The 27,207-nt window shown below is 46.2% G+C and overlaps 1 protein-coding gene across 4 annotated transcripts in view; it reads right to left on the bottom strand.

Annotated features, from left to right (window-relative positions):
* FHOD3 (formin homology 2 domain containing 3) overlaps positions 1-27,207 on the bottom strand; it is a 450,944-nt gene that overhangs the window by 61,051 nt on the left and 362,686 nt on the right. For all 4 annotated transcript variants that reach the window (XM_027576518.2, XM_027576519.2, XM_027576520.2 and 1 more), the window contains 2 exons: positions 22,453-22,667; positions 5,775-6,053 (listed from right to left, as the gene is read on the bottom strand). In XM_027576518.2, coding sequence (XP_027432319.1) covers positions 5,775-6,053; positions 22,453-22,667 — 494 coding nt within the window. The remainder of the gene's footprint in view (positions 1-5,774; positions 6,054-22,452; positions 22,668-27,207) is intronic.

Here is a 27,207-nt window from a genome sequence, read left to right as displayed (position 1 = left end):
CAAAGAGGGAGGACACAGGGGTGCCTGGGTGGCTCAGTCGTTAAGCATCTGCCTTCGGCTCAGGTCATGATCCCACGGTCCTGGGATGGACCCGCAGACAAACAACTCTGATAAGCAGCTTTACTTTACCCGCATCGGGCTTCCTGCTCAGCCGGGAGACCGCTTCTCCCTCTCCCTTTGCCGCTTCCCCCTGCTTGTGTTCCCTCTCTAGCTGTCTCTGTGTCAAATAAATAAACAAATAAATCTAAAAAAAAAAAAAGAAAGAAAGAAAAGAAAAGAAAAGAGGGAAGACACAGCATTTGAGGACATGATGGGAAAATCTGGGTATCTGGAGTCCCTATAACTAGCCAGACAGTCCTATAAATAGGAAGACTGCTTTGAGGTCAGGGGGCTGCAGCCCATAAAGTGGAAAAGGAAAAAGAAAAGGACACAATCAGGTAATATTTTAAATGCTGATTTTCAGGGCGCCTGGGTGGCTCAGTCGTTAAGTATCTGCCTTCGGCTCAGGTCATAATCCCAGGGTTCCGGGATCGAGCCCCGCATTGGGCTCCCTGCTCGGCGGGAAGCCTACTTCTCCCTCTCCCACTCCCCCTGCTTGTGTTCCCTCTCTCGCTGTCTCTTTCTCTCTGTGTCAAATAAATAAATAAAATCTTTAAAAAAAAATAAATGCTGGTTTTCTCCCTTATTCTCTTTATTCACTTAGGTCTTCTTGGATCATTATGTAGTGTTGCTTCTTTGTCTCTAGTAATTTCCTTTGCTCTGAAGTCTACTTTATCCGATATTAATATAGCCTCTCCTGTTTTTCTTTGATTAATGGTAGCATGGTATATCTTTTCCCAACTTTTAACTTTCCACCTACCTATGCCCTTATGTTTAAAAGGATTCTTGTATACATAGCATATAGTTGGGTTATATTTTTATCCACTCTGCAAATCTCCATCTTTTAATTTAAAGTGATTATTGGGGCACCTGGCTGGCTCAGTTGGTAGAGTATGTGACTCTCAATCCTGAGGCTGTGGATCCGAGCCCCATGTTAGGTATAGAAACTACTTTAAAAAAAAATAAATTATTATGTTAGGGCTTCAGTCTGTCTCTTTATTTTTTGTTCGTTCCCTTTGTTTTAGTTCCTGTTTCTCCATTTTGGGTCACAGGTGGGTTACCTGAATATTTTTTAGAATTTCAATTTGACTTTTACTGTTTTTGAGTACACTGCTTCCTATAATTTTCTTAGCAGTTGCTCTAGGAATTACGATATAAACACTAACTTCTCTGCGTGCTGGTATTGATGTTCTACTACTTTGAAGCATAGAACCCTTAATTCCATTTTAGATCATTTTACCCTCCCTACTTTAAAAACAGTATTGTCTTAAGTATTTCCTCTACATACTTGAGCACAACACATCACATTCTAATTCTTGCTTCCACCATCACATATGATTTAAGAAACTTATGAGGCAAAAGACAGTCTTTTTTATTTACTATTTTTACCTATTCCATTGTTCTGGTTTTTTTCCCCAAATTCCGAGCCGCCTTCTGTCATCATTCTCTTTCTGTTCAGAGAACATCCTTTGGCCGTTCTTTGAGAATGGCCTGCTAGTGGCAAATTCTCCTAGTTTTTCTTTAACTGAGAATGTCCTCATTTTCTCTTCGTTCTTAAAGGCTACTTTTGCTGGATCCAGAATTCAGGGTTGATAATTCTCGTCTTTCAGCACTTGACAAATGCTGTGCCCCTTCCTGCTCACCTCCATGTTTCAGATGAAACATCTGAATTGGTGTTCTTCTATAGGTAACACATTTTTCTTCCTACTCCCTTTCAAGATTTTTTATTTTCGGTTTTTAGTTTTCAGAAGTTTATCATTTGCTTTGGTGTGAATTTCTCTGGATTTATCCCCATCAGTATTTGCTTAACTTCTTGAATCTGGAGGTTTATGCTTTTTGCCAAATTTGGGAAATTTTCAGTCATTATTTCTTCATGTATTTTTCCAGCCCTGCAGGCTTTCTCCTCTCCCTCTCAGACTCTGATGAAATGAATGTTAGTTCTGTTGATAACAGTCTTACAGGTCCCTGAGGTTCTGTTCATTCCTTAGTCTATTTTCCCCTCTGTTATTCAGATTTGGTAATTTCTACTGATCTGTTTTCAACTGCACAGATTATTTCCTTTATTGTCTCCAATCTACTACGGAGCCCAACAAGTATTTTATTTTGGTCATTGTATTTTTCAGTTCTATAATTTCTCTTTGGTTCTTTTTAATATCTTCTATTTCTCTGCTAAGATATTTCATTTCTTTCATATGTTTCCTGAATGTTTGGAACCGTTCACTGAAGCATTATCATGATGGGTGCTTTAAAATTATCTTGTCGATAATTCCAACATCCAGCTGATCTCGGTGTTGGCATCTGTTGTTTGTCTTTTCCCATTTAGGTTGTGATTGCCCTAGTTCTTGATATATGTGATTTTAGAGTGTGTCCTGGATATTTTGGGGATTACTTGCTAGACTCTGGATCACGTTTTCTCTTTCAGCAGGCGCTCACCCTGTTTAGTTGTGGTGTACAGGTCTTGGTGGGGGTAGATGTTCAGCTCCCTACTGGGTCCGACTGTCACCACCCCAGCAAGAGGGCTGACTCACCCTCACTGCAGATGGGCAGGGTGGGGGTGCAGCAGCCCCTTGACCCCACTGGCATCTTCCCAGTGAAAGTGGAACACTTACTCACACTGCCTGCAAGTGGAGGCGAAGGCTCACCTTCCCATTGGTCTCTACTGATTCTGGGTTGGGGAGAATAGATTGGAGACTAGTTCTACCTCCAACCACATCATTCTACCTTTTTTATGCCAGGTGGGGATAGACACTGAGCTCCCTGCTGGGCCCAGCTGGTGTCAGAGAAGGAGGGCAGGGGCAACAGAATGCTGGTTAGTCCTCTTCCACTGCCTCAAGTCTCTCTCCTACTGGGTGAAGGTGTAAGCTCAGATCTCTATAGGACCCCACTGACACTACCCCGATAGGGGAACTGGGACGCCACTTGCTTCTGCCCCGTAGGGGATGGAGTATCAATTCTCCATTAGGCCAGAACTACCCCAGCAAGGAAATGAGAGAGCACTCTTGGCTTCTATTGGGCAGGGGATAGAGGACTAGCTCCCTCCTGAGTCCCACGGACACCACAGAGTTGGAGGGAGGGGAGAATGGGAACTGTGTCACTCCTGTTTCCATGGAGTGGAGGTTATAGCAGATCACTTCCTCTTTGGTCCCACTGAAACTACCAGGTGGCGGAGGAGTAGTACAGTAGCAGATTTTCCGTTAGTAATTTTCTGGGGTAGGGCAATGTATTTATAGCCAAAAAGATTATCTGTTCTGTTAGGCAATCCTTTTCCCAATTCTTTGGCTATGGGACTAGGATTTACTTAGAGCTTCACTGCCATGTCATTAAAGTCCAAAGGCCCTTAGACAGTCTGCCTTCTTTCCAATTTTCGGAGTCCTCCTATGGTTGATTGTTGGGTTATGCCCAGGGTGTTCCTAGTTTAGTTGTCAGAGGAAGGAACTGGGAACAATAGAGCTGCTCTATCTTAGCCAGATGCCTCTTCATTCAATTATTTATCAGTGGTTTTTTTTGAGCATCTACTATGTCCAGTCCTACAGCTAGTGAGTCCTCACTTCCTCCACTTCCTGGAGGAAGTGAGGACTCACAATGAGCAAGAGGGACATCCCCATCCTCACAAAGCTTACATTCAAGTGGAGGTAAAGGACAGTTATAGAAGGCATTACAGCAAAGTGTAACAAATGCTACGATAAAACCTCTCACACGAACACCATGGAGCGGAACATACGAGACAAAAAGAAAGCCACACAACCAGAATAAGTTGAGACTCTTTCAAGCCCTACAGATTCATTTTGGAGTAATGGATACAATCATTAGGATCATTAGGATTGCTTTTGTGATTTGAGAACACTCTGTAAGCTAAGAGCTGCCTGACTTCACAGCTGCTGATGGTACCTGGGAGCAGTGGGATTTTCTAGGAACTAAGAAGCTACAACAAATAAACATGATCGCATCTTTTAATAGCCCCAGACTGAAGCAGAAAAAAAGTCACTGCAAAGCCCTAATTCCTGAGTCAATACTCTTGGACACCAGCTTTTGGTAGAAAGTCAATGGTTCTTCACTGGGAGTAGAGTCTCCATTTTTGGAAAGTTGCCCTTATTTGGAAAAATATTGGACAATCCTGATCTAAGAAAGTTCTGTTCCTTGGCTTCTTTTCACTAACCCAACTTGTTGGTATGTTTTAGGCTTCCTAAAACTAGTGATGACGAATAATTCCTACAGCTATTTATAATAAAACATGATTTAAGACCAAACTGATCAAGAAGACTTACCCGACCTGACCCCCTGTACTGTGACCCTAATCACATTAAATGTGAATTCTAACAAGTACAATTTGGGAGACTAACTGCCATCTGACTTTGAAAGAAAATTAAGTAAATATCAATATATGTACTACCTTCTAGCACATACATCTTCAACCAGACACGAGATTTTCAATGCAATAATTACTAAGATGCAAGCTAATAAAGTCTTTCAGTTCTTCTTCAGTGCATCATAATGACCAGCAATATAAAGAACAAAACTTATTAATATGGCTGGTAAAAACTCAAATATCAGCTCGGACTAAGACATTGATTGATAGGTCTCATGGCAGGCATTACAGCTCCATTCATTCATTCATTCAATTTTCATGCACACATACAAGCTTCAGAGACCATGTATTCTCAATCTGTGAGCTAATGAGGCATGCATGGGTCATGGCATCAGCTGGCAAGCCCTTGTGGAGCCTTCATGATGCACTTTGAGCCCAAGACATAGGCTCCTTGTGTGTGTATCAGCCTGTAGGTTAATGAAGGCTGGCCAGTAAGACATGCCTCCCCTGGTGGAGGGTGTTAGTTGAGAGAGGTGGCTGTCATCTCAACAGCATGCAAGTCGTGGGTAGGAAAACCAACCCTATGGTGTTGCATGTGAACCATAATTCAAATGATGATATGAATCCTTTACAATTCCTATAATCCTCTGTGGCACCCTCCCCGAGTCCCCAGGGAGGATTAACATTCCATTTGGTCTCTCATCATATAGTTGCCATGACACAGATGAACTGAATGAATATCAGCTATAATGCCAAAAAGATCTAATTTCATAAAGAAAAGCAGATACTTTCTAACTAAAGAGCAGCCCTGAGCATACTGTAGAAAGTTACTTAAACCATGTATATTCCACTAGAGTACATCAAATTGACTTCAGCACACGTTGAACTGCCACTTTCTAGAAGCACTCATTCAGTTCATTTTAACAAACACATTGCTGTGGTCTGCAATGTCCATCATAATGGCTTAGCACACTTCACTGACGAAACCTCCAAGGGAGCAGATAGCAACATGACGTACGTCTAAATTTAACCCAGAAAAAAGCTACATTTACTATTAACGAGCAATTAGAAGGAAATGAGGAAGTTCTCTTTTGGGACTTATTCCTCAGGAAAAGTCCTTTGCTGTCCTCATTACTGGGCCCTTTTCCCACCTGGTACGACAGCATGGCACAGGGCATGGGGGCCGCCACCCCACGGGGCAGGAAGCTGAGGGCTGCCCAGAGTGTGGCCACACCCTTCGCCTCCCGGCACCAGGGGACACAGCCCAGGGAGCGAGCTGAGCCAGCAGGGTCATCTCAGTGGCCAGCAAACCAAGTCCCCCACCCAGGGTTCCCCGGAACGTATTTACTGAGAAAAGGGGCTGTATTACCAGGTCCCCTGTCCCTGGAGAGCTTGTCCTCCTTCTCCTCCCTCTCCAACGTGCTGCTGGAGGACGAGATGCTGGAGGCAGAGCAGTTGTCCTTCTCGTTCACCTCCTCGCTCTGCCTCTCTTTCTCACTGAGGGCGGCCCGCTCTTCCAGCTCTTGTTCCAGCGCGCGCTCCACTTCCTTCTCCGCTGCCACGCGGGCCGGCGCTACTTCTGGGCTCGCCTCATGCGTACCCTGCCCCACCTCCGCCTCCGGTCCAGGCTCAGGATCCCCAGCACTCGCTGGTGGAGACAACAATGGAGATTATAATCACAACAGGAATTTCTTGGCAATGTCAAGTGAGGTGTGAAAGACATGACGTGGATTTCTCTCTGCAGCTTGTTGTGGGCAGATTTCTAAAGATGGTCCCCAGGATTCCCATCCCCTGGCCATTCAGCCAAACACTCCTCTAGGCACTGCTGGGAAGGGATTGGGCAGCTGATGGAACAGTGTCAAGTCACTTGACTCTAAGATGTGGAGATTATCTAGAGGGGCCTGATACAATCTGGTGAGACTTTTACAAGCACAGTGTTTTCTGGCTGGCCACAAAAAAACAAAGTCAGAGAGATTAGAAGCATGTGGCTTTAAAGATGGAGGGGTGATGTGACAGACGTGGAGTGTGAGTGGCCTCTAGAAGTTGAGAGTAATTCCTGGCCAACATAAAACAAAGAACAGGGACTTTGGGCTTGTGAGCCCAAGAAACTGACTTCTGCCAACAACCTAAATGAACCCGGAGGTGGATTCTTCCCAGGGCCTCCCGGTGAGAGACAGGCCAGCTACAGCCCTGAGTGGAGCCTCGTCATACCCAGGGCTGAGCACCCAGTTGCACCCTGCTGTACTTCTGACCTACGGAAACCGTGAGATAATGAATGGGTCTATTTTGAATCGCTGTTTGTGGTAATTTGTTACACACCAGGAGCTGCCCTATGTTTTCTCGGTAGCCAAACCAATGAGGACTGTCGCCCTTTGCTTGAATTAGGTTTGCTCATAATTTGATTAGCCCATGACTTTGAAAGTTGTTCAGGAGAATCTCAGACAGAGGACTATTTGTAAACCTATCAAGACTGGAAATTTGATGCTCATAGCAAGGTAAAATGTTCATGCTCCCATGTGTGCCATCCTCTACAGAACAGGAAAATGGCATAGTATGGCTTTGCGTGGTTTTACTGAGCAAAATTCTCAGCTGTTCACTGTGTATGGGTAGCAAAATGATTGAGAATACAGAAAATCCTGAGCGAACTGCCACATGTGAAGGCCAGAGGGAGACAGGTCACTCCTGAGAGAGTGATCCTCAGGCCTGGACAAAACCACATTGCGGGACTCATGGCAGTGTGCCCCAAGAGTGTGTGCTCAAGCCCTAGGCATGTGCTACACAAATACAGAAATCCAGCAGGATCTGCATGGGGCAGGAACTGTAGGAAACCTGCCCAGACCCTAGGAGGACAAGCAGATCAGGGTGCTCCCTCTGTGGAGGCAACCTGCTGGCTCAGGTGAGTGGGGATGGCTGGCAATGGAATTGGCAGAAGAGGCCCTCCAGCAGGCCAGGCACTGCCATTGCTACGGGAGAGGAGAGCTCAGGCCTCACTGGGCAGGGAGCCCAGCTGCCCTCAGCTTCCCACCCAGAAGTCATTCTGCTAGGACTCCCGGGGTCCAATTCACCCACCCCTCATCTTCTCCCAGGCTGCCCTTCCTCTGAGAAAGAGGGAATTGGGGAAGGTGCAACGTCAGCTTCTCTTTATGTCCTTGGGTAGCTTCCAACCACCAAAGGAAGAATGACTCCTCCAGGAGAGTCTCTCCAGTGCCCTTTAGGTAGGAACTGAGTGTAGAGGTCACAGAAGGCCTCTCCCTTCCACCTGCCTGTGGCTTCATGACAGGTTGTACATCTTCTAGTCTAGTACAGGAACCTGCTTCCCTGGGAGACAGGAGGAAGGCAGGCCATGGCAGCAAAGGCCCTCTGCTGTCTACTGGCTGCCCCTGCTGGGTGTCCCCAAGAACTGGTGATATGAGGACAAAGTTTCTAGGCCGAGATGTGCTGCTTGGCAGTAGCAGGAGGAAACCAAAGGACATACAACCGTGAGCCCACATACCTAAGCATGGTACTGTCAGACACTCTTCTTCAAAAGCAAAGACTGAGCTGAGCACAGGGAAAGAGTGAATACACCCTTGAGAAAAATTCCCTTTGGTATCAGAGGAATTTTTATGGTGATTTCTTCTTCATCTGATAATAAAATATTTAGCAAGGAGCTACAAACACCCCTTCATTTACAAGCATGGCAGAAGCACCGTGTTACCAATACCACTGTCATCCAGTGGTTGACAGAAGGCATATGTCCTTGCGCACATTTACTTCAGAATAGCCACATCAAAACAAAAATGTGTTTCCAACAGTCTAGCATGTGGCAGGCGTTTGAGTTTTAACTGGTGAGCATATGGCGAACACTGGCTGGGGTGCCTCCATGGGGCTTTATCACTGACAGGGAGATGGGTGCGGTGGGTTGCCATAAGCCTGTGTCTACTCCCCATCCCCAGGAGACTAGGCACACGAAGTAGGAAAAACCCATGATTTGGTGGCGGTGTGACTTCAGCCCATGCACACGCCACCATCATGTTTCCTTCCGTGGAAGCAGCAACTCTGGCCCGATGAGCAGTGGCGGTCTGGACAGGTGTGGTAACGGACACGCACATGCTAGAGAGCCACGCATGCTTATGGCTAAAACACTAAGCAATTTCCACCCCCCACCCCCCCATACTAGGGCCTAACTTCGTGGAGTCATTTCTGTGTGTGATCCGACCACCAGGTGGTTTCTCTGTGTCATTACTGCTGGGGAGGTAGGCATCTCCAAAACCTCCTCCTGACCAGAATGCAGACTGCAGCACGAGGCCCAGCTGCAAATCTGTGGCACGTGAGGTTGTCCTAGTGATGGACAAATAATATTCACACACATTCGAGTCAAGCAAAACCAGTGAAGCTAGAGAGCGACGGTGTGAGAGCAAACATATTGTTGCTCCTTCCTGACAAATACCTGCCCCACACACACCAGGCGGCACACTTGTCACTGACAGAACACACATCCCGGCTTTCAGAGGGCTCACTCCTTGGCTAGGGAAACAGGACGTAAAAACCCATCAACGGGGATCACAGTGGTATGTCGCCGGGCACCCAAGAGAAGGCACTGGATAACAAATGACAGGGGTCCCCTGGAAGGAGCAGCCGGGATCCATGGCAGGGCCCTTCTGCAGCTGCATTAACCAAACACAGGAATGACAAGGGCAAAAGGTCCCCGAGGGCTGAGACCTGACCTTCCTCTCATGTCCACAAGCCCCCAGCACAGTACTGGGCCGACATCTGCTCACAAAGGCTTTGCTGACACCCAGGAAGCTCCCGGAGACCACACCCCGAGTTCCAGAGCATTTCTGCTCCCCTTTCCCATTCTCTTTCATCAGGACCTCTCTCATCAGCACCCCATCCACACATACACACCCATTCCTTGAGTCACTACCCTCTGCCAGGCTGCCCCACTCTGGGCAGACAGGGAAAAAGTATCATCTACCCTCACGGAGTGCCCAGGAAGCAGGAGGAACTGTATCCTATGAGTCTCCAGGAGGAGCCCGAAGGCGAGCTAAGGCATTTCTCAATACCTAGGGGTGGAAACTGCTCACAACTTCCCACTATTGCCCGTCCTTATATTAAATGAGCCTTTCTCTAGCCTAACAATGGTGTTGGTGGTGAAAGACACAGTGATACATGAGAGACACAAGTGACAGACCCAGTGCTTGCCATCATAGGGATTACAGAGGAGCAGAGAGAACCTATGTGCCTGGCCATGGCCTTTGCATGGCAAAGGTGGGGGAACCCTACCACCAATGAACATGGAAATCCCAGCCCCTTGGCTCACCCAGACACAGTTAAACATATCTATACACATGACAGTGTGCTAAAAGCAAAAGCATGGTGCCCTGGGGGGTTGGGGGGGGTATGGCAAGGGACTTTGGCAAGGCCTGGGAAGGAACATAAGTTGCTGTGCCAAAATGACATTTAGGCAGGGTCTCCAAGGAGGAAAATGAGTTAAAAGGGGGAAGAGCGGACATGAGAATGTTTTGGGCAGAGGGAAGAGCATGTGCGGAGACCAGGAGCATGGGCCATGCTGGAGGAAGGAAAGCGACCTGGCGTTGGAGCTCTGGCAATGGGCCTTGCAAGGTGGGGTGAGGACCTGGGACATCACGCTGAGGGCAATGATGGCAGCTATAGGTAGACACAGGCAAACACTTCCCGCTGGGACAGCTGACACATGCCCGGTGCTATGGATGAAGCTCCTCAGTCGTGCAGAGCACATAGTCCAGGAAATAAACCCTGAAGACAGAGACCGAGGAGGAAGAAGCGAATGCCAGACATGGGCTCAACAGACGATGATGAATAAAAACGTGGCGCCAATGGGAAGCTGTTCCCCACGCCAGAGAGCCACTGGGGGACGTAACGTGTCAGCATCTGAGGACTGCAGCTGAGCACACCTCACGTGAACAGGCTACTAAATCCACACAACCCCTCTGTGGGGAGGCCTCTCATGTTGCCCTCAGAAAGCAAGGCTGGGGAGAAAAGAGTGAAGACCCAGGCCATGGTGTTGGGCAGGAAGAGGCAGGGTACCCACTCCCGAGCACATGCCTGTAAGGACCCTGAAGCCCTGCCTTTGATGCAGGGTCAGAAGTGACTGCAATAAACCTGCAAGTCAGGAGCTGCCAGGGCCCCCCAGCTTTTCTATCACCAGCCATGCCCGCCCATCACCTCAGACGGAGGAAGGATGTGACGATCTGGGGCTGGGCCGAGAAGGAGAGGAGTTGCAAGAAGTTCCTGGGCCAGGGGCCAGGTAGTCCTTCCTCCCGCGTTAGGCATGAGTGTGGAAGTGAAGGGAGGACACGGTAAGAAATGCCTGGCAACATAAAAGGCATCCAAAACCAGGACCCATCTTCCTGGACCCCATCCTAAACTAGCAGACTGATGGGATCCTGGTGTTGCCAGAATGCGCTTAGCAAAGGCCAGAAAAATGTATTTGGCCAGAACCTGCACTGACCTGATTCAAAGGGCTTTAAATTAAATTTTAAGGTGGGAGTGCGGAGAGGAGAAAAAGGAGAAAAAACAAAATTAAACTGCATACAGGGATACAGGAAGGGATAATTTAGGTCATGTGGAAGAAATCACTGGAAGGAAGAGATCCACAGTCTACTCAGAAAGAAGTAACAAGGAACCTGGTTGTCGCCATCCTGGGAATGGGCCTGTAACCTGAACACGAGCACTCAAGGGAATTCTTTATCCAAAGAAAACAGACATTACAGGACAGGGAGATTGGGCGTGGGAGCAGGATGGGAACCCATCAACATAAGAACCACAGGGAAAGAGGGAAAACTTCACTGCTTTTGTTGAGAGAATATAAAAGGGCGCCCGGTCAGATGCTGGGACTTCCCTCACACAGATCACAAAGCTGGGAGGGAGCTGAGAGAGAGCAGGCCCGGAGGAATTCAGCCAGGGCAGAGGATGGCTCCTAGCAGCTAGCTCTCTTTGTCCCTCCAAAAGCCCAACACCAACTCCTCATCTGGTCCCGGAAACCTCACTAGATGTCAGGCCCAGCGTACTGGGTCCCGAGTGCCTTCCATACCCTGTTGCGTCCCTGGAACCACATACACACCACTCTCTGGAGCCCTCACATCAGCAGCATGAAGATTAGTGTCCCCATGTGAGAACTGAGGACACCTCTCCAGAGAGGTTAAGCAACTTGTCCGGGGCTACACAGTGGGCCGGATGCTCACAGCTGCTCCTCCAGAGCCGCCCTCTGCTCTGCTCTTTGCCCCCGGGAGGCTGGGAGGGAGGGAGGGAGGAGTATTTATGCCACCACTCTCTTCACGTGGGGCCTCAGTTTGGCAGAAGTGGTCAGGCCACCATTTCTATCCTGTGCGCTCCTTCCCAAGGCTACAGCTCTGAGTCCCAGGCATGGACCCAGTTCCTCCAGGCCTGGAGGTGGGAGCAGTGTTGATAGTCCCCCACTGCTGCTCGTCTCTGGGGACTTCTCCACCCAATGGTCCTATGACCTTCCCCCCACCTCCGTGAACTGTCCCTTCACTGGCTGCCCTCAGGCACCCTCTGAGCATGTCCATCTCCTTCCAGCCTCACTGACAAGCAGAGCTGGGATTTAGACCCCAACGGGACTGACTGAAAACCTCAGGCTATTAATCACGATGGTACACTGTGAGGTGGGTGACTTATGCTGTAAAGGAGCAGCACATAATCATTCCTGAAGAGACAAACAAACAAATATAACATGCAGGGTGCACGAACGTTCCAGGTCTGCTTTCATCCATGTCCCTGACAGCTGAGTCCAGAGGGTCCAGTTGGAATCTCCTATCATGCAACTTTTCTTTGAAGAGATAAATTGCTGATAGAAAGATCTGAACTTAATAAGTCTTTGGGTGGCTTCAATTGATTTCAGTCTGTGATGGTGTCTCGATGACTCTGACAGGACTTGGCTTTCTGGCAGGTCTTACGAAACCAAGGGCTGGGCTAGCCAATTCTATAATAGTTGCTCCAAATCATGTACATTCCAGGGACCTCCCCAGTTCAGAGCTAATAACTAACACCATCAACTTTAAACTTGTGGTTTAATCACATAAATGTGAAAAAGGTCCCAAGAGGAAAAGCTCACAACTTTGAAAATTCTTCAGACTTTGCCTTTGGTGTTGGGCCAGTTCATGCTAAGCTGTTCACTCACATTCACTCTAGAGCAGGATTTCTTGGCCTTGATACCATGGATATTTGGGGTTGGAGAATTCTTGGTTGTGGGAGGGCTGTCCTGTGCACTGTAGGGTGTTCAGCAGCATTCCTGGCCTCTACCCACTAGAGGCCAATAGCACCTCCTCCTCAGTTGGGACAACTAAAAATATCTCCAGACGCTGCCAAATATCTCTTGGAGGGAGTGGGGGAGGGGGCAGCAGGGATCATCCTGTGTTGAGAATCACTACCCTAAGGGAACAGTTTCATTAGGATGGGCTCAAACTCAGCCTTTTCAAGCTTTATACAAACAAACGAAAAAAAAAGCCCCACTTTATCATGTGCAAAATACTGATCCATCAGTCTAGTGAATTCGTACGTCTTCAAAATTTAGCCCTGTTTTATTCTCAAAATTGAGAACTAGATTTTCTAAACAGGCTCAGCCTGAACCACCTCTTAAAATGAAAACCCTACGTGGCCAAAATTACTTTTGGAAGATGCCATTTTATAGATACCATACCAACCCTCACAGTTCCAACAATCAAGGTGTTCATTTAGTTTCAATGGAATGCCATGAGAAGTATTGGGCTTGTAGTACCACGAAACACAAATCCTTACTCTAAAATCACATTTGATGCAGCATGCTGTTCATACTATAAGAGGCACATGAAAGTCAGGAATAACTCAAACAGATCCGTGGCCCTCATGTCATGCTCATCACATGGAAACCTACATCTTAGTTGCATGTTGGGCAGGATTACAAGCACTATTCAAATTGTGATTTTTCACTCCCCCCACCTTTGCCCCTCAGATTATGCTTCTGATGGAGTTCACTTGGTTAAACATGTATAGGATGTAATTCCTCTGCATTATCAGGACAGTTTCTAGTTTCGGGTCCAATTATTGCAATATCGGTTAATGGATAGATTCTATTTCACACTATAAACAGAAAATGAAAAAAAAGCAATTTAAGATTATTGTATCATGTATCATTACTCTATCCGTATTGTATCATTGCTTTCTCATTATCTTGAACTAGAACCATATGACCCCAAACATCAACCCCTGGATATGAAGACTTCCTTTGAGCTTGTTTAAATTCTTCTAAAATCAGATAGAGAGATCTTGTCTTGGCTCAGGATCAGTTCAGGATCAGCTCCAATACACATTTGTCTTTCCATGCCCAGTAGGGCTGGTGGAGCCTCTAGGTTAACTACATGCTCATTTTCTCAAAAGAGCAAAGAGGACGACAAGCCTTTCCTCAAGGATGGAGACATTGTCTAATGCCAAACCGGCAATGCATTTCAAGAGCACCTCTAGCTCTTGTCATAGCCCCAGACAGAACATCGATGACATCAAAACAAAATGGCTATTTTGGAAAGTATACACTAGCATTAAAATGGATAGTCCTGAGTAATAACAGCTAGCAAATAAATTGATTGAACTTGAGTTTTTTGATTAATTCACTTTTTCAGGCTTAGCGGGAGGTAGTTACTTTTAATTAGATGTTCTAATGTAATTAGTAGCAACACTCACTCTACCAATATTTATTGATACCTCTGATGTGCCAGGCACTGTGCTAGGCATAAGGAAATCAGATGTGAAAAATATCTTCCCCCAAATATTTTTCAGGATAAAGTGGTCTAGCCAAGAGAAATTATGGACTCAAAACAACTATAATCTAAAGAAAATATTAGCTCTTCCTGCCAGTAAGTCTGACCATGCCTAAGCAGAACCAGCTGGCCTACAATTGGGGTACAACTAGAAATCTCACTTTTAAGCTCTCACCCCAAACAGTTGACCCTTCTTCACTTATATTTAGTCACTAATCCACTTAGTCAACAACTTAGTTTATCTGAACTTGTTGGCAAATTTCACAAAAAAAATGGAGAAAGACCCACTTAAAATAAGAGGTAATTTAATAGGTGGTTGAATAAATATCTTAATTATCAATTTATCAAGAGTCAACCTCTGAATTTTCTTCCTCCTTTAGGGTTAGATCCTCAGAAGGAAATGGCCCACGTATGTTAATTCTCTGCCACAGTTCCCTTTCTACATTAACCCACCATCCTTCCTTCAGTCTTTCGAGAGTAGATGAGATTTTCAAATATGTGTCCTCCATCATGACCCATGTAGTAAATTTCTGGATAGAGGGGAAACAGCTGTCTCTACAGATTAATATATTTTATTTTTTCATGCTATTTGTTCATTCACTAGCTCATAAAACATTTACCGAATGTCTATTCTGCTCCAAGCATTGGGCGATAACAAAGGTGAGTGCAGGCATGGGCTCTCCTCTGGGGAACACACAGATGAAGAGGGGTGGACCATTTATTGCATATACAGTGAGACAAGCCCTATATCCCTGGCATGCACAAGATGTAAGGCAAACACATAAGATAATCCAAGTAGGCTTTAGAAAAGATGCTTCAACTAGATGGCTAAGAGCCCCGTGGGCACCAAGAGGAAGAGGGCTCTCGAGCACAGAAGCACAGAAACGTACATAGCACCTTTCAGGTAGTGACTGTGGTTTGGTGCTGATGCAAAGTAACAGGTAGGGGTGGTTGTGGAGGTAAAAGACTGGTAGTAGGGCCTGGATAACCAAAGTCTTGAATGCCATGTAAGGTCTTGTCTTTATGCCATAGATAATGGAGAGCCACTAGAGCTGTTTAAAAACAGATATGATTTTTTTTTTTTTGGCTGGGTTGCTAATAGGAACCTGGAAGATATGAGATCTATTAGAAGTTACTGAAATGGTCCAGATGAGAGATGGTTAAGAGCAGGAGTAAGGCATTGGCAACAGGGAGACAGGAAAGAAGGCTGAACTGAGAGAAAGAAGCACAGGAACACTTGGTGGTTGCATGTAGGTGCGAGTATTAAGGGAGGAGTAAAAAATAATATGCATGCTTCCAGCTTAAATGACTAGGCCAAGAGAAATGGTCTAAACCAGATGAGGATTGGAAGGTATGAACAGGTTTGGGGGGGTAGGGAGTTTACGGGTGAGAGATGGGTGAATCTCCCATCTGAGTGCCCCTGACGGGCACCTGTTGAGTGTGACATATCTGTGGAGCATTCAGATGCTGATGTCTAAGGAGGTTGGATACATGTGTCCTGAGCTCAAGAAGGCCAAGGCTGGAGATGCAGACCTGGAGGTTTTCATATGGTAGGTAGTTAAGAATCACAGGTGGGGATGTTGAGAAAACGGCCAGAAGTTAGGTATAAAAACAGAGGGTCGCTGGGAAAGGTCCCTTGGAAAAACCCAATACTTAGGAGGCAGGCAGGAGAAGAGTCAGTAAGAAGACTGAAACAGAATGACGAGAAAGATAGATAAAGGATGAGAAAACAGTGATGAGAAATGCAGAAGATATGAAAGCCAAATAACATGCTGAGTCTGGAAATTATCTGGGGGATACATAAGGAAGGACCAAGAACTGCTCGATCTAGAGAGTCAACAAACATCTACTGGAACTTCCAACTGTATCTGGTGGAAGCAGGTTTCTCAGAGGATGTTCCAGCTTCCGAAGGCTCTAAAGATTTGTGCCCTGTTCAGAGGCAGCTAAGATGCACTGCAGGGTCACTGACCCCAGGAGTTCTCTTGGAAAAGCATACTTTAGGGACAGGAAACCTAATATGTGATTATTCCGCCACAGTGCAAACAGTCTATCATTTTGCACAAATGCCTTATCAGGGTGGGTGAGGGAAAGACAGGGGTGGTAGAGTGGGGGCAGGGGTGCTGGAGGGAAAAGTGGAGTGGCAGAGTGGTGATCGAGGTCCTCACCACAGGTTAAGAATGCTACAAGGAACCGGGTAGTTACTCGTCTTTGTTATTTCTCAGTTCTTAGTCAACGACTCTGGAAATTCAAAGTTACCACACTGACTGAAGAATGCTCAGTGTTCCTATCTGCGGAGGCCTCCTGAATGTCCCTGGGATCTTCTGCCCAAGGCTCCCACCTGGGATGAAAGGCACTGATGTCTTTCCAGATTCCCTGTTAGCACCTCCAGATGTAGACAAGCTCATTCACCCCCAGTGCCTCCTCCAGACTGGGTCTTGCAACTCCTGATGCACCTTCCTTTTGTCAAATAAGAACAAGCTAATTCCTGTTCTAAAGTTGAATATTTTGTTTCTGTTAAACAGATTTTTAAGATGCAAATTTGTAAATCTGGTTAAAAACCATTATAATCCAATGCTTGGAAACAATTCTCCATGGGTTTCTTGTGTTTCTGCAGTCTTATGAGCAGAGGCACTGACAGTCTTAGTTCTGGGATATCTTTCTAAAGATGTGTGCATAGCAAATGGCCTTGGAAGACACAGGTGGTGTCTCCCCTGAAGCAAAGAACTGGCTGGTTTATAGCTCACTGTGATAAAGATAATGTGTCCCTCTGGGACAAAAGGAAGACATGTTTACTGCCCACTATAAAAGATGTGGGGTCCCTAAGTTCAAGGTTCCTCTCTGTGTATGCAGCCATCACTTGGGCCTACTCACATCAACTTGCAGGAACTGGGGCTAGGAGAAATGGCACAAATGCTGATACTCTGGCTACTACTATTGCTGTGAATAATGAAGTCCATTGTCTCTGACCCTGCAGTTTCATTTCTTGTGCCCCCATCCATAAAATTGTGGCAAGCTAACTTATTAACTTACAAGTCTGTAAAGTCTTAGAGCCTTCATTTTTTTTTTAAGATTTTATTTATTTATTTGACAGAGAGAGACACAGCAAGAGAGGGAATACAAGCAGTGGGAGTGGGAGAGGGAGAAGCAGGCTTCCCACCGAGCAGGGAGCCCGATGCGGGTCTCGATCCTAGGACCTGGAATCATGACCCAAGCTGAAGGCAGACGCTTAACAACTGAGCCACCCAGGCGCCCCAGACCCTTCAGTTTTTGATACCTAATTACTACCTATGAAATGATCAACATACCATTCTTTAACAACTTTTCTAATGCCATTCCATGCTTTGTCTTCACTTAAGCATACTTAAGTAAGACTCATGCTTGATCTACTTTGAAAGGATTCAAGACTATGTTTTAAGATATGGTGCATGAAAACAGGCTGCAGGCAACGGTCATTTTCTATAGGAGGGGAAAAAGGGAAAGTTTTGCCCTTTTCCATTTTTAGAGGCAGAGAAAAAGCGAGGCAGGAAAACCCAATGATTTGCAAAGGCTCATAAAGCAGTTCCACAGCAGGTGTTGCAGGTAGTGCCTTGGCCTTGGGTAGAGTTTCTGAGAGATTTTGTCTAACTGACCAAATGGCATCAAGTTGTAGCAGTCAGGTGACGTGTGGGGAGGTGGGGCCGCCCTGAGTCACAGAACCACAAGGAATCTAGTTTCCTGCCAATTCATGAAATACTGGACTGGAGGTGTCCAAAAGCTTTATGCAAGGGAACCAGCATGCATTAGGCTGATGACTGATGATAGTCTATTGTTACTGTGCCAAGTGGAAACAGGATACCAGATGTTTCTGATTTCTGCCACCTGGATTGGGTAACTTAGGAGAGTGTCTACACCTGAAGGAGACTCAAGACATGTCACACAAGGTGACAAAGGTGCTCAATGACTGGTAACAATGACAACAGCTGTGATGATGAACGATGCCTACGTGAAAAATTATTATTCATTTAAGCCAATGGAACATTTCAGGATATAACTATAGGTCTATATTTTATTTCCAGGCGAGAGGATGAGGAAGAGTCCTATTTACCAGCACTTTTAAAAGCTTGGATCTGTGAGCGAAAATATCAGTACAGCTTGTCAGTAATTTCTGTAAATGCCTCCAGGTGAATGCTGGTGAGTAGGCCATGGCCATGTAGGTTATATTTTATATCTCGAAGGCCGAACAATAAGACATTTGGAAATATCTAGGAATCCAGGTCCGGGAAGGAAAAAAAAAATCACCATTGAACATATTTTTCCCTGACATAAAATTAATATGGTGTGGTGAAGTTTTCAAATGCATCTCTAAAGTACTACTTCTGTGTGCAATGTAGAGAGCACCGAGCTAAAAGTAAGAAAAATAATCTAGCCACGATGTATGCTTTCATGGCTGCATTAGTGGGTAAAAGCCACTTGTGAATTCAGGACACTAACTGCTTTTGAACGGGAAAGGTAATTTCTCTCCACTTAGCCTTGGGCTGGACGCAGGTGTATCAGCCAGGGAACAAGAAAGCCATCCAGCGCTAGCCTCCAGGAAAGGCGGTTTTTAAACAGGGCCACCCGGCAGGGACCAACCTCAACACCCGGTTTTGAGATGCATGGTTTCTCCATTTTCTTTCCATGAAATAGGTTATGCAGATCTGACACCCACTAGGATAATAGCTTACTTGGCTAAAATGATCTCACTTGTGGGTACACAGATTATTTTTATTCCTCAGTAACTTCCTCAAGTGTCATAGCAAAGAACTCTCTCCCAATAAGAATACTGAACCTTTTTCTCTAATTAGTGAGAATAACTTATTTCCAGAGACATCTGTGAGTTTCTTACAATAATAGAAAGTAAACTTACTAGATATTCTGATCTATACTACCAGGGCTCAGTGAAAATAAGGAAAGGCTAATTAAAGCCATGAAGAGAGAGGCCCTTCGTGTTTACCTAAATTGGGGGCTGATTGTCTCCATTAATTGCAGCACACTGCAAGTGAGAACACATGTATGTGTTTGTTCCTCACTCGGGCTTGGTAGTTTCACACAGAGGAAAAATATTCAGACCATCACCATGAAGTCTAGGCAGTACTGGGACACACATCTGCTGTGAGCCACAAGAGGGCCAGATGGAAAAATAATTCAAGCACACACTGACTTGATGGTGGGGGTAGCGGCTTAAGTTATACAAAAGTTACAGCAGATTTAGCTGGCAAGTTTTTTGGCTGAAAGATCTCACTAGATGGCACATAATGCTATTGGTATTTTAACATTTATCCTGCCTTCTTTCTAAATATATTTTGTAAGAGAAAAGGTAAAGAAGTGTTTAATGTTTTCCTATTTTCTGTTATTAAAAATTCTCCAGAATCTTTAATAAAAAAAACCCATAAAGTGACCTTTAATCCCGAGGTATATATAATTCAGTCACAAATATCTGTTTTTCCTTTTCTTTGCAAACATAACTCTGAAATGCCGGCCGCGGTGCACGCAGATATTGCGGAAGGAGCCGAAGGAAAGGGATGGCGTGGCATGAATGGGAACACCGCCACAAGTACTGGGGTGCCAGCACGTCCTGATAAGCGCCTGAGCTGAGCGTGAAAAGACGGGTTCTACTCCCCAGGGTGGTGCCAACAAGATCTGCAAACGATGGCCCCTTCCCATTTATTTGAGTCTCAGTGATATATGGATAGTCGCATCTCTCCCCAGCTTCCTCAGATGCCCGAGGTGTTAAACAGTAGCATTTGGGAGGGAGGGACAGAGCACTACACAAGGGTGAAGAGGATCATCATGATTCCACAAGCAGAGACAACGAAAAAGTGAGTCAACCTGGGCATGTTTGGACCACAGAGTGCCAGGTGTTTGGAGCAGGATAAACATCTGGATGCGTGATTTGATTTTTTTTTTTATTCTTCCCCCAGATGTTGGGATATTGTAAATGTTAGGGGTAAGCAAAAAACTACTTTGAGCCTTTAAAAATGGGACCTGGTAAAAAGAACAGACTATGAATTGGAGGAATGAATCAAGTAGAACGCTTCAGAGAACAACAGCAAGCCAGGCTGAGAAAAACCTTGCTGCCAGTCCAACTTTGTGTTTCTGCCATAAGGGCAAAGGTCTCCAAATCAGAAGGAAGTCTCAGCACTTTTCTGAGACAGTCCTCTCATAGCATTTCTTCTTATACGCTTACAATTGCCAATTGTGTAATTCAGTGATGTATGAGGACCAGACTTTAGATTACTTTGCTGGTTCCGACTGATGTGGATAATTACTTAATGTATGACGGACAGCTTTCCCGGGTTCCACAAGAACCACTGCTTTGTTTTTTTTGGACAAAGCAAACATCATACAATGCCATTTCATTAATTTGTAATTATGTCTCATTTCAAGCCCAGTATTCCTATTTCATATGCATGTGGTGTGATTTCAGTCGAACATTCTCCCAGTCTGAGTCCCTTCTCTGGAGAGGAAAATGACATCTACTATTAATCTTTCTGAAAGCATACTGAAATAACTTTATTTTCCCCCAATGCATATTGCAGGTACCCCAGATAAGTATTTTCTGTGTTCTTCCTGAAGTTTAAAATATTCTGCCTTTTGGGGCACCTGGGTGGCTCAGTTGGTTAAGCATCTGCCTTCAGCTCAGGTCATGATCATGGGGTCCTGGGCTCGAGTCCCACATCGGGCTCCCTGCTCAGTACTGGGCTTCCTGCTTAGTGGGGAGTCTGCTTCTCCCCCTCCCTCTGCTTGTGCTCTCTCTCTCTCTCAGTTGCTCTCTGTCTCAAATAAATAAAATCTTTAAAAAAATATATTCTGCCTCTTTAATTGGTTAGAACAGCCTCAAGTTTGACCATCACTGGGCAAAATACTCAAGGAACTGCCTTTTCATCACAAACATCAAGAGGACTAAAAGTTTTGAGGACAATTTTTATAGATACTGACAATTCTCTCTCGGCTTGGGGCCGCTGTGTATTTCCCAGTTTAGACAACCATTCTGTAAACTGGAGAGGATACAACTTTTAGAGTTAAAAGTCCCAAGATTAAGTGCTGAACCACAACTTTGCAGGGGAATGTTTTTCATATCGCCTCTGGCAATACCACAATTCAGATAGAGCAGGGATACCAGGCAGGGTCTGGAAAGCACAGAGCTGTCCTAGAACAGTCTGTTTTCCTGATTCTTCGAGTCTCAGGATTTTCAGACCGACATTACTCATCTATGACCGAGCCATCTGCCCGGGACAATCTTCCACGGCTCAGGGACCAGCAGGAACTGGATGTGATAGAAAGCCGCAGGGAAGCCAGCCTGCTCCTGCAGAATGAGCCCCAAGGCTTGGAGAGCCAGCGAAGACTTGGACAGACAAGACTGTTCCGTTACATCCAGTTCTGCTGAGTTCATGCAGTCCTGCCTTGTTGAAATCAAACTTGACGCCATATTTAGTCAGCCCTCTGAGAGTTAAAAGTTGAGCTTCTCTGTTGCCTTCCGTTGGCTAAGCCTCGGTCAGGCTGCAAGCCATAACACCCGGTCACACTGAACAGTGCTAGCTGCAGGCTCATCAACACGCAGTGTAGACGGCAGTGCCCAAGACCCATCCTCTCTGTTAATGTGAGAGAAAACGGACCCAACCGTCCTCAGAGCAATCAGGAAAACAGCTGATGCTCTCAGGCTGCAGTGCACAACACTGTTTTTCTCCAAATAAAGCTAAGATGACAGACAATTTCTCCAGGGAGAGGCTGTCTGTCTGCACACAAGCCTCTACACCCCCACCACATGCGCCAGTGATCACTACTATCTTCCCTTTCTCCTGCCTCAGTGTTTAACTTCTATTTCCACTAAGTCCGCATTTTCCTTGCTTGCTTTGATTAATTTTATTCTCCATCGGTTTAATTGGAAACAGACCCATAATTCCTAAGGTCAGAACATTCTAAAGTGGTCGCTTTACTGGGCAGAGCCAATAAATAAATAATGTCCAAATTATAGGGTACTAAGTTAATACCCTGTGATTTAGGAAGAAATGGCCAAGTAAGCCTTATTTTCAATATTCTCCCTTCTCAATGACCATGCACTGACAATCTTCACACATAATTTTGCTTTAACAGAAGTGGCTCTGAAGGCAGCTGGTTTATTAGTGTGGAGCAGTTGCTCTGAGTTTACCCTTAGTTACTACTTGGTACCACTTTGCACGTAGCACTGGTCCCTACTGCCCAGAAGCCTAACACAAATTACCCCATCAGAGTTCCCTCTACCATCCCAGCACTCACCTTGGGGATGCTGAGCTGTTCCCGGAGAGGAGGCGGCTCCCGGGAGAGCCTCTTGTGAGTCTAGAGATGGAGGGCTCCTGTGCAGAGAGGTGGGGGAGGCAGGGGCTGCCGGGGAGGTCAGGTCCAAGGAGAGGTCACCTCTGCCCCGGCTCACACTCCGGCTTCTCAGTTCCTTCTCGTGCGCCTCGGCTGCCAACTGTTCCAAGTATTTGTATCTGAAAGTTAAATTCCAAAGGGTTTCCGTAAAAACAATGAGGAGCCCGTGGCTGATGCTTGTTTATGGCTGAAACACCTGCAGAGTGAGCTGGTCTCCTGATGCACAGAGCACAGCACAGGGCTGGCTGGAGGGCCAGTCTGCCAAAAACAGCCAGCAAAGCCAAGATGCTAATGATTAAAAACCCCGCATCATTCATAACCAAACAAATTGGGAGAAATGGCAACATCACACGGTCTCCAGATACTGGATCACTGCTGCAGAATCCAATTTTGCTCTTTTAGGAAACATGTGTACAAATAAGCAAAACAGCAGTAATGCCCATTACAGAGCCCCAGCAATGACAGCTGAAAACCACACGCACTCAGAGCTTGCAGCTGTGAGATGGGAGGGTGCCTTGGTGCGGTGGAGAGAAACAATGCCCCCAAAATACCAAAAGGGGTTGTTGGACGAAGCCCTCCCTGAATTTCTGAACCTGCTTCAATGCTAACAGCAATGCGACTGGAATTCACTTTGTTCTCTCAGTGTCGACCATGGAAACTTTTTTATATTCTAAAATATTTCTGAGTAGGACTCAGCCATCCAATAGCTTGGACCTGACGTCACATATAGTTTATTCATCAAAGTCAGTTTAAAAGAACAAAGATACATCTGTTTTGCATTTCAGGCAGGCAGAACTCACTGTTTATTAAGACCAGCTACCAATCATATTCCTCATAGTGCGCTTTATAGATCAGACCAAAATAACTTTGAAATATGTGCCTCTTCCAGATGTCTGCTAATTTTACCATTATTTGTTCAGAAATAAATTTCTGAATTCAGCTGGAGCAGGTTTCTATCTCACCAACCACTAAACTTTGAGACAGGTTATTCAAGACCCTCACTCACATCCACCCAGACTCACTGCTTCAGTTCATCCCAGTGGGCAAGCCCCCCAACTCTAGCCCACCGGAGCCCCCACCAGACGCTGCACACGGCATTCTGAATTGACTCGCATGAGAAAGGCAGAGCGCATATATAAAACCTTTAAAAAGAAGGCATTGAAAAAGCATGCATTTCTTCATGCATCCATAAGGTGGGTGTGGCTCCCCCATGTCTGTCTGTCCGCGGTCCTCACCCCTTCTCCCTGCCAGGCCAAAGGCAATCTGCACTGCAGGCCAGGCTCACATGCGTATCTCCCTCAGCGAGGCCTGCCTTGACCACCACAGCTGGAAGTGATCTTGGCCTTGCCTCTGAACTCATGTCGGATATGTAGTCCATTCAACTCAGATGGCATTTTACATTTACTGCCTGGCATATTTAGTCATCTTTTCACATGTGTGTGTCTGTTCTCAACAAGCAGATAATAGGATTTCTGAGAACAGAAGATTAGCATCCTTTGTTCTTTCCCTCGGCGCCTTGCATTTGCCAGGCGGAGGAGAAGCAGGCAAAGTGTGTGGCGAGGAGCCTTGGAGGCAGCACCCCACCTGCAGAGGTCTCCCTGCAGCACCTGGAGGCCAGGGTGGCAAATGCATCGATCTCACTTGCTGATAAAGGTGCGTGATGGGGTCTGCCCACACAAACGTCTGGGGCATTGTTTAGAGAGCGGCTGCCTCACGGTGACAGGGCGAGGGAACTCTGCCCAGACAGAAAGCTTCAGAAACTCTGGACTTTCCTCACCAACAATGTCACCTCTCAAAAGGTAGGAGAGGGAACAAAAGGAAGCTATTTCTGAACTTGGACCAGCAAGGAAAACCACCTGGCTGCGGAATCTTGGAAGAAAGTGACCATGAGGGCAAGACTCAGAGTCCTAACAGGAGGCAGGTTCTAAATGAGGTGGTGGCACCCTCAGGCCAGCAATGCTGAGAGCCCAGGAGGGGTGTGGGAGGTATCCCCACGCTGAGTCCAAGCCTTCTGCCACAGGAGAAAGGGGTGGCCAAGAAATGGAGTGCAGACAAGGAGACCTACAAAGGTCCAAGGCTACAGGCCAGAGGACAAGCCATTTATGACCTTCATTTCCGGTGGCCCAGTGCTGGATCTGGCCTCTCCACAGCCCTACCTGCGGGCAGCCAGACTAGCAGGGATGTGGGGTTCACCTCACTTTCCAGGGGATGCCAGGGGTTGTTCATCCACGGTCTGGATAGACAGGACTCAAGGGTTTCCTGCACACCCTCTGCCTCACAGATGTCATCCATAGAGGATCCAGAGGACATGGGAAGAGTCAAGGATTTAATATGAAATCTTCTGAGGAGGCTTACCTGGTAGACAAAAATTGCAGGGGAGAAGGCCTGGGGACTTGTCTGGTGGATATCAAGTTTCAGTTTTACGAGACGGAATGAGTTCTGGAGACGGTCACACAACAATGTGACCATACCTACCAATATTGAATTGTACGCTTAAAATGGTTAAAATGGTAAATTGGACATTATGTGTATTTTGCCACAATCAAGACTTTTATTTTTACTTATTTTTTTTGAGAGAGAGAGTGTGCACATGTGCGTGCAAGTGGGGGCGGGAGGGTGCATAGGGAGAGGGAGAGAGAGAGAATCTTAAGCAGGCTCCACACCCAGCATGGACCCTCATGACCCTGAGATCATGACCTGAGCCGAAACCAAGAGTCAGACGCTTAACGGACTGAGCCACCCAGGCGCCGCCCTCCCCGCCACAATTAAAGACATTTAAAAAATGGCAGGGATGGGGGGCTGGCACCGAGGTCAAGAGTGACTAAATCTGGGGCGCCTCGTGGCTCAGTCGTTAAGCGTCTGCCTTCAGCTCAGGTCATGATCCCAGGGTCCTGGGATCGAGCCCCACATCGGGCTCCTTGCTCAGTGGGAAGTCAGCTTCTCCCTCTCTCACTCCCCCTGCTTGTGTTCCCTCTCTCGCTGCCTCTCTTTCTGTCAAATAAATAAAATTAAAAAGTGACCAAATCTTTGTGGAAGAGCAGGGTCAGTGTCCATGTGCAATGGGCCAGAGAGCCTGGGAAGGGCTAAGCCACCTGGCATTAACTGCTGTACAGCTTCACAACCTCTCCTGACCCATGTCGACCTCTGGCAGTCCCTGCAGAAGAAGCTCGCCCTAGGTGACAACCTTCCCTTACAGACACACTGAGTGCCCTGAGAGGCCCAACAGTACCTGATCCCAGGAGCCCAGCAGCCCACGAGAGGGCGATCGTATGTCCCCATGGCTTTACCCGACAGACTCTCTTGAAGTTTCCTGTGTGCAAACCCTGGGTTTTCCATCCCTAGACCACAGCCTCAAGGAGAGACTTTTCACCTTTCCCACTTTCATCTAAACATCTCTGCCTGTATCTTTTGTTTATTCATTCATCTTTTCATTATTTATTGAACATTTGTTGAGTGCCTGTCATGTGCTAAGAGCTGCCGTAGGTACTAGAGATTTTATAATAAACAAGAAAACCCCCACCCTCGTGGAGCTCACAGTTCAGTGGGAAAGATAGGCAAACAAACCTTAGGAATGAATTCACACAGCCACCAAGGTCATGGGCTGCAGGGGTTGGTAGAACAGTCGAGGGAACATATATAGGGCCCTGCAGAAACTGCTTGACTTGAGATTAACCCAAACCTACTTACTGATGACTCTTCCTGCCACTCTCCTACTTATGAACTCTCCCTTACATTAAACCGAAATCTGGCTCCTTCTCAGTTCTACTCTGTCCTCAGACCTGCCAAGCCATGCTCAGAATCCTCCCTTACTGCTTCACTCATCACTTTTATGCATCATTTCTCCAACCCTAGCCCAGTCCTGACCCTTGCACTCTGTTCCCGTAACCCCCACTTGTCATAGGCATTTCCTATGCCGTCCACCTTAGACGAATCCCTGCCCCAACCTCACCCCAACATGTGTTCAGCCTGGATCTTGTTCCTTCTTATTCCCTTAAAAAGATTATTTGTGAATGTCACTTAATCATGATCAGATAAAGCCTTTCTCCTAATACTACAAAAAAAAAAAAAAAAAAATCAGAAGTACCACCTGAACAGAATCTTACTCTGGGTCTGCACCATTGTCAATAAAATAGTTTGCCTGAGATTATGGAATGAGATAATAGGAAATAAATCAAAATAAAATCAAATGTGCCTGGATGGCTATTACACCTCAGAAGAGCAAAAGCACACTCCCCTTGTTATACTACAAACCTCAGAAAACCCTCTGCTGTGACTCTGGCCATGTTTCTCTGAGTCATTGCATTTAGAGTAAGAGACGTGGGAGCCAACAAACACACCTGGCTCTACCAAGAGTTGCTGGGGGCGCTTGGGTGGCGCAGTTGGTTAAGTATCCAACTCTTGGTTTCAGTAGTGACCTCAGGGTCATGAGACTGAGCCCCCTGTGGGGCTTCGCACTCAGTGGGGAGTCTGCTTAAGTTTCTCTCTCCCTCTCCCCTTCCCCCTTCTCTGTCTCTCTCTCTCAAATAAATAAATGTTAAAAAAAAAAAAACTTTCTATGGAGTCCTCTTCCTTATTTCTGAACCTCTTTCCACCTCTGATCTCCAGTTTCCCCATCCATTTCTGAATCCCATTATACTTGGAAAGCTTATCTTTTCCTGG

This window comes from Zalophus californianus, chromosome 14 (genome assembly GCF_009762305.2).
Source record: "Zalophus californianus isolate mZalCal1 chromosome 14, mZalCal1.pri.v2, whole genome shotgun sequence".
Taxonomy (NCBI): domain Eukaryota; kingdom Metazoa; phylum Chordata; class Mammalia; order Carnivora; family Otariidae; genus Zalophus; species Zalophus californianus.
Note: the sequence above shows the minus strand (reverse complement) of the source record. Positions and strands in the feature narration are given on the sequence as shown.